The sequence below is a fragment of the Ips typographus genome, linkage group LG10 (genome assembly GCF_016097725.1).
Source record: "Ips typographus isolate SLU linkage group LG10, UJ_Ityp_2.0, whole genome shotgun sequence".
In the NCBI taxonomy this organism is placed as follows: domain Eukaryota; kingdom Metazoa; phylum Arthropoda; class Insecta; order Coleoptera; family Curculionidae; genus Ips; species Ips typographus.
Window position 1 is genome coordinate 6151062 of NC_138431.1, and position 7453 is coordinate 6158514.

At 36.2% G+C, this 7453-nt stretch overlaps 2 protein-coding genes and 1 long non-coding RNA gene across 3 annotated transcripts; 1 reads left to right on the top strand and 2 right to left on the bottom strand.

The window, feature by feature from the left end:
• Positions 1-580: 580 nt before the first annotated feature.
• Positions 581-2906, bottom strand: LOC145734647 (exoglucanase B-like). Its single transcript, XM_081988144.1, has 5 exons — positions 2766-2906; positions 2070-2711; positions 1568-2013; positions 1083-1511; positions 581-1026 (listed from the first exon to the last, which is right to left on the bottom strand). Exons 2-5 carry the CDS (start codon positions 2705-2707, stop codon positions 626-628), a joined length of 1914 nt encoding a protein of 637 aa, XP_081844270.1. The 5' UTR covers positions 2708-2711; positions 2766-2906; the 3' UTR covers positions 581-625.
• A 77-nt stretch (positions 2907-2983) lies between these two features.
• Positions 2984-4306, top strand: LOC145734655 (uncharacterized). The gene is made up of 2 exons (XR_014179471.1): positions 2984-3288; positions 3352-4306. It is a non-coding gene; the product is annotated as an uncharacterized LOC145734655 (long non-coding RNA).
• Positions 4307-5610: 1304 nt separating this feature from the next.
• LOC145734653 (uncharacterized) lies at positions 5611-6617 on the bottom strand. Its single transcript, XM_081988149.1, has 3 exons — positions 6461-6617; positions 6181-6403; positions 5611-6129 (listed from the first exon to the last, which is right to left on the bottom strand). Exons 1-3 carry the CDS (start codon positions 6596-6598, stop codon positions 5687-5689), a joined length of 804 nt encoding a protein of 267 aa, XP_081844275.1. The 5' UTR covers positions 6599-6617; the 3' UTR covers positions 5611-5686.
• Between the last annotated feature and the right edge of the window lie 836 nt (positions 6618-7453).

Sequence of the window (7453 nt, forward strand, 5' to 3'; positions counted from 1 at the left end):
CCATTCTAGAAAAATGTTTCTCCTTAGAGTAACGAAGATACAGGTGGATACACGTTTTAGCTCATTTAACGAAGATTTGTGGAAGCTAAGCAGTTTTAGAAAGATTGTAATGCAACCAGTTGTCAACGTAAAGATTTTGACGTTTGACACAAGTGTCAAGTCTGTTTAGGTTAGGTTTGAAAATTTTCAAATTTTTTCTGCTGATAATAACGGAGATAACACAAGTGTGGTTCAGAATGTGATTTTCTTCATATTTAATGACACACAGTCTGAATCACACTATGATGCTGCAATACTACCTCAGTATGTTAAATCAGTTTTCAAAAAATCATAACTTACACAGTTCTGGAATGTGAGAAGTAAAAAAGCAAATGTCACATTCAAAACGATGTACCTGTCTGTTGCATCATCCTGTTTTTGTGTTATTTTACCCATACTTAGTAGCCTTCCACTTAGTATGACAAAAACAGAAAAGAGAGAAAAAGGGGAAAGAGCTACTCTAAAAAATGATATAAATCTAGTCCTTCTAGGTTAGTTATCTATAATTGTTAAAGGTTTAAACTCAATAAAACCACTGAGCTACATTATCATATTATTTCAAAATTTATTTACGTTAAACAAATGCTTATTCGTTGAACAACAGTCCGTAAGCACCAAAAGCAAGAGCAATATCAGCCTGAGCCCAGAATCTGTGGTAGGTGAAGGAAGGAGCAGCACCACCGTTGAGGTAAGCCTCGACCTTAGACCATTCAGGGTCGTTCTTGTACCAGGAACGGATTCCAATGAAAGTGGCTGAAGAGTCAATGACGTCACCGTTGGGGTAGGTACCAGTCCATCCAGATGGTACGTAGACCGCTTCGTTGAAACGAGAGTAGTCTTCGCGAGTTTCAGGGGCGGCAATACCCTTTTCGTCTCTGTACAAGTTGTACATGCTGTCCAACAATTTCTTGGCTAGTTCCTTGGCGGAGGAGTCACCAGATTTGGCGGCGTAGTAAGAGAGAGTACGGGAAAGAGCTCCGGCGGTACCTGTTTTCCCAAAATAATTACTAAAATCCTAGCAAAGGGTTAAAAGAGAAACCTACCGAAATCTTGTCCCCAGGTGCTGATGGTTACATCAACATTTGGTGGGTCACCAGACCATCCAAGGTTGGCGGGTACTTGAAAGTCGTCTCCGTCGAATTTAACATTGGGGATCACCCAAGCAACCCATTTGTCCAAAAGAGTCTTGGCTTTGCTGTCACCAGTGACGTAGTAGTATTGGGCCAAACGGTCAGCAGACCAAGGTTGCATACCGAACCATCTGTTGGATGGAGGGTCATGGTAGACGGGTTCCCAGTCGTAGAACATACCGTGGAAAGTGTCGTTCAACAGGTCAGAGTCGGGTTGGGCGTAACGTCCCTTCCAGGAGTTGGTAACACCACCAGAGAAAGCACCTTCGCTTGTTTGCAAGAATTCGTACAGTTCCAATTGTCTTTCCAGAGATTTGGTCCAGTCTTCCACAGCGGTAGAACCTACAACCACACCAAATAACTTTAACTCTACCATTTTGGTGAAAATGATAACCCACCTTTGGGTTTCAAAGATTCGTCGTTAGCCAAAGCGTAAGCGGTGAGAGGGTTTTGGTAACCAAAATGAGAAGCACCATCTCCAATACGCCAAGACCATTCGTATTGAGCGTTGTAGGAACCACCCCAGGCGAAGTACCAATTGATGAGGTAGTGAGCGCTTTCCTTGCCAGTACCACCGGGGCATGAGGACGCATCGTAGCAGTTACCGATCTTCTTAAAGTATTTGTCGAAGAGTGAGTATCTGAGGTAGTCACCCATTTTGGAGGCCTTGGACAAGGTGCTAGAGATGGAGCTTTGGACACCCTTTTCAGTAGCCCATTGGTTAGCCCAGAAGGCGGCTTGAACAGCCCTAGCGTCAGCGTCAGGAGCAGCGGTGTATTTGTATTGGTGAGAATAGGAAGAATCCTTGGTGAAGAGGTCCAAGAATCCATTGGTACCTCCATATCTATGTATAGTAACGAATTATTAGTAAAGCATCAATGTTAGGGAAAATTAACATACTTGAATTGATCGCAAGTGGGTTGTGGGATGGTCCTCCAAACTGATTCTTCAGGTCCTCTTTGGTAGTTGTTGTATAGGGAAGGTCCGCTAGTACCAGGTCCAGCTTCGCACTGTCCTTGGACATTACCAAAACCGTAGACGTTGTCCACGTCAAAAAGCCAGTGCATAGAGTAGAGGGAGTCGGTACCGTAAGCACTTTTCAGTTCATCGGCCAGAGGATCTTGACCCACGGGCACGCTGCTGTCAATTTCAGAAGGATATTCGCTGGGAGTGTCCTTTTCTGCGGCATAAGTAGCCGGGCTGGTAGGGTCGTAGTTGCCATTAGGCTGAAGGGTAGGAATGGTGTATTTTTCCAAAATCTCCCAGGCTTCGTTGAATTTGGAGAAGTCTCCTTCAATGGCTCCGTACATGGCTTCCAGCCAGACGTAGTAACTGACGGCTTCGGAGGTGGTTTCGTGTCCTTGGTCAGGGGCCTCAACGATCAGAGTCTCCACACTATGGTAAGGAACACCCTCACTGGAGAAGTATCCATTGGAACTACTCTTGATTTTGTTGTATTGTTCCAAGAAACGGTCGGTGTAGGTACCGGCATGGATGCCAGCCACCAAGGCTACCGCAACGATAGCCAAAACTTTCATATTTCTATAAAAAAAAACACTTTTAAAAAAATACACTTAAATTCAACCAAAAGGTTACCTGGACTCTAACAGCTGACGATAGAGTGATACCTGCTAGTGGTTTCCATTGGCTATTTATACAGTCAATTTTGAAGATTTTTATCTATTTAAAAACGTTTAAGGGTGTTTTTCTGTCAAGGGGGCTAAATTTAGAAATTGTTTGTTGCACATTCTAACCAGTACACTGAGAAATCTAACCAACCACCATTCACTCTGTTACACCACTCCTTCAATGGAAACTTACCAGAACTGACCAGCCTAACCTAAACCAACCCTACAACAATCAATCAACCCCCAAAACCTCACAACCCCCTGTAAATAACCGGTTTAACTGAAGAAAATATTTCTCTCAGTGTACCAGGAAAAAATTGCAATAAACACTCAAAAGTAAGTGTTTTGTTGTATATTTTTCAAATAACACTGTTGATAAGGGTTTCGAGTGGCTATCGGTCATTTTGCTAAGCTCTGACAGGTCAACTTTTAGTTTTTCAACGGTCATTGCTTTAAACAGTTCCACCTACAAAAGTACCACTTTTTTCTTGGTAAGAAAGTGTTGGTTTAAACTGCAAAATTAACATAATTGAACTGGTTTATTTTTTTTTCAGAAACTAGATGACCACCGCAAAGTGTTTCAAATATGTTAAATTAAGGTTTGATTTTTTACTACTATTAAACGAACTAATAATTTTTTCATAAAAACGTGCATAAAAGGTTTTTTTAATGATTTTTAGTTCAAAAAAGATGTACTTTTTGCACTTGTTGCATTAATAACTATGTGAGAATGACATTTTAAACATTCTGCAATTTTATAAGTCAAAAAATAGGCAAATCAGTAATTAATTAGCAAGTTACAGTTTAGCAAAAATTTTAAAATTAAATTACTACACACAGTAACTTAAAAAAAATCCTAAATTTGCATTGTTGTCAAATAGTTTAACGTTCATATTACATTATTTTTAATTGTTTTATTAAATTTTATTAACCAGTTTCCAGTTTACACTCAACGATATTCTAGCTACTAACAAAAAGTTTAAAATAAAGATCAAACTGTTAAAATAAACTAAAAAGTCACATAACTACACCCTGTGGAGTGCAAACTACACTAATTGGTATGTTTAGTGCAAAACCAGTGTATTGCCATACTGTTTCAATGACATTTCATAGAGCAGGATACGAATACACTAGTTTTGCATTAAACTTCCCAATCGAACATTATTAAAAGAGCAATGGGGCCTTTCCATGATTCCATTATAACATGGAATGAACACCTTAATACAATCCTGTAGTGGATAAAATTTTCTACAACTTTCCTTATTTACAAATTTTCATTTAATGTACTATTGCCCCATTTTCAATTTTCTTATTTTAATGAATCTTTAAGAATACAGGGTGTTTCATAAGAAATATTGTACTTAACTAACTAATTTACTTCAAACTAGTCACGTCTCTTATAAGATTTTCAAAAGTAACCAATCATTGTAGTTTCTTATCAAACACACCTACATTATAAAATATGTAAATATTTTTTGTTTATTGATTTAATAAAGGAAATTGAATAAATCAGTTGTTTTATTTGTTATCGATTAGCTGTTTTGAGTACTTAATGTAATTTACGTTAAATACTTGATTAGTAAGTAAATACAATGGTTAGAACCATGCAGAACCTTCTTTATTATAAAAACTGAAACCAAAAAATATGACATAATTTCTCTTAATTATTATCATTCAGATAGGCTGAGTAAATAAACAAAATACTTATTCATAAGATCGAGTACTTTAATGGTGTTACTTAGATCATTAAACGTTAAAATTATGTTATTAGCACAAATCAATCTGGATTAGAATTGGAATTTTCGAGAATAGAAAGGTTAAAAATAGTGTATTATTCAACAGTTTCTAATTCAACTCAGGGAATAACACTATACTTTATCCACGACTACTTTCCATAAGTAGTAGGGATTATTGTACTAATATTACTTCCGCGGTGACGTTATATGACCTAAAGTGCAATAACAATCTAAATTATAAACATTTTTTAAAAAATGATTAATTTACAAGTGGGTTAATCTTTTTAAGTGTTCATTGACGTCATATAATAAATCATCATTATTATTAATTTTAAACTAGTAATAATAACAAAAATAAACTTATAAGCTACTTCTAGCAATGCTGAGTAAAGTATAATTTTGGTAAATCACTGTTTAAGTGTAGTTACTGTTTTTGCAGCTCAAATTGTACATGTATGACTTTTGATGACAGTTTGGGACGTTGTTTATGTTACATCATACAGCTCACAAAACTGTCAAAATTTACTTATAGAGATATAAATTTATAAAATATCATAATTGTGTATCATTTTAATGAGTTTGGAGTGGTATTTGCAGCTTCATGGATCTTATTTAGAACTGTCAAAATTGGCACGACCATTAAACTAGAAAATACCAAAATAGTGTGTAATTTTGGTAAATTACATAACAAGTTGTATTTGCAGCTCCATGGAGGCAAATTTCACAGAGATGACCGTGTAAAAACCTAATTCTTCAATTGAACCAGTTCAACAATAGTTAAAAAAATGTTTTCTACCGAGAAATCTTTAAGGAGTTTGGCATGTTTTAATGTTTACTTATACATTTCTAGTGTTATAATTATGGTAAAAATCGAAGCAAACTAAAAACATGTTGTTATGTCATATTTACTGATATAAAGACAGGTAAGTGATTGTTTATCCACTTTTCTCAACGTTTCACTGACGTCAAACCATTTTTATTTGACTGTTTCCAGAATGACAAACACTCGAAAAAGCCCTCGTATCCTTTATCTATCTACTCATTGAAGGCACATAAGTGTTAGCAATTAAAATGTAATTTTTAAAATTCTAAAAATATATTTGAAGTAATTTTTTTAGTGCCAAGTCATTTCAATCAATTTGCCAGTAACTTATTACTGCGTTATTATTATAGTGGGAACAGCTGCACACAAAGCAAAATCGGTGACATCCTTGGTGGCCCCCTTTTCAGCATTTTTGACCTGCTGCAAGAAACAGGCTTCCAAATTAGGTACTAAATTCATAACCAAATTGGCTGTCTTCTGGGCATCTTCAATGATATGCTGGGGCGCTGATTTGGTATCTTCAACGATTTTTTCGGTCAATTTGGCGTAACATTCAGCCTGTTTCCACTTTTTCTTCTCTGCGCACTTGTCAATGTCTCCATCTAAGGAATTTAGGTCCCGTTCCATTTTTTTCGCATTGTCCAACGCATTATTCACATAGCTTTGAGCTTGGGTTAGCTGTTGATTGAAACAGTCCAGCAGATTGTGCACCAGCTGGTCTGGAGTGTAGGAGAAGTCGTCCAGGTATTTTTTACATTTGGCCACATCAAAACCTGTTGTTTTTTTGTTAGACTTTTATTTACTATTTTAGTGTAAACCATTACCTTTAGCTTTGGCTTTGGCCACCAAGTCGTCCAGTTTGGTCCTTAAGGGAGCCAAAGATTTATCCAGCTCAGCCTTAGCTTTGGCTTCAAGCTCAGCAGATTTGGCTTGGAATTGGGCAACAGCTTTGTTCAGTACCTTCTGAGCTTGGGTTAAAGCCTTGTCAATGGCAGCCATTAATTGGTGGAAAGCCTTTTTGGCAGCATCTTTCCCAGAAGCCTTTCCCTGCAGATTTAGTGGTATTTCTGTGGTTGTTTTGGATTTAATTGCAGTGTAACAAACCTGATGGAGAATTGCAGCTGAAAATAGCAGGAAAAGAGCACACTTCCACATTTTAACACTTTCTGATAGCAATTTTACAACACAGTATTTATAATAACAAATCAACGGGGATTTATATTTCTTATCGTTGTTGGTCATTATGTGGGTCAATTTAATTTTTATCTTCAGCTTTGACCATCAACATTTTACTCTAAAAATGTCCATTACAGATTCGATTCGTGCATTGAAAACATGCAGAATATGCATGTCATCTGCGAAAAATATTAAGAAAAACTTCTTTTTCTATTTTTGTTTAATAAAGTGATTATTCTGACTTAATTCTACTCTTAAAATCTTAAAATCTATTGAAATCAATATAAGCAGTACTAAACGTATTTCATAGCTTTATGAATGGAACTTTGACAGTTGTTACATTTGGCCGTCAGTTGCACGTTACAGCTCTGTATTTGGTTCTGTGCTAAACCTAAAAACTGTCAAATTCAATCCCATAGAGGTACAAAACAACGAAACATACTTGAAAAGAAACGAAATTAGTGTGACTTTAGTTGAATGCATTTTATACGTTTATAAGTGCATTTTTGGCATTTGTAACATTTGGTTGTCTGTTTCTGACTTAATTTTCGTCCATTTTTATATCTGACAACCGTCAAAATCCTCTGCATAAAGCTGTAAAACCACAAAACACTCTTAAAATCAATAAAAGCAGTACTAAATGTATTTTATAGCTTTATGAGTCGAATATTGACAGTTATGGGTTACTGCTCTGTTTTTTGTTCTGCTCTAAACTTGAAAACTTTCAAATTTAATCCCATAGAGGTACAAAACAACGAAACACATTGAAAAGTAAGGAAATCTGTTTGACTTTAGTTGAATGCATTTTATACCTTTATAAGAGCATTTTTGGCATTTGTAACATCTGGTTGTCTGTTTCTGACTTAATTTTAGTCTATTTTTATATCTGACAACACAAAACATTCTGAAAATCTAGTAAAA

Excerpts from the sequence above, each read along its gene's own strand:
- LOC145734647 (XM_081988144.1), bottom strand. The coding sequence starts at position 2,707 with ATGAAAGTTTTGGCTATCGTTGCGGTAGCCTTGGTGGCTGGCATCCAT. Across the intron at positions 2,014-2,069 it reads CCCACTTGCGATCAATTCAA|ATATGGAGGTACCAATGGAT; the intron begins GTATGTTAATTT and ends TACTATACATAG. Across the intron at positions 1,512-1,567 it reads CGAATCTTTGAAACCCAAAG|GTTCTACCGCTGTGGAAGAC; the intron begins GTGGGTTATCAT and ends GTGTGGTTGTAG.
- LOC145734653 (XM_081988149.1), bottom strand. The coding sequence starts at position 6,598 with ATGACCAACAACGATAAGAAATATAAATCCCCGTTGATTTGTTATTAT. Across the intron at positions 6,404-6,460 it reads CAGCTGCAATTCTCCATCAG|GGAAAGGCTTCTGGGAAAGA; the intron begins GTTTGTTACACT and ends CTAAATCTGCAG. Across the intron at positions 6,130-6,180 it reads GGCCAAAGCCAAAGCTAAAG|GTTTTGATGTGGCCAAATGT; the intron begins GTAATGGTTTAC and ends AAAAAACAACAG.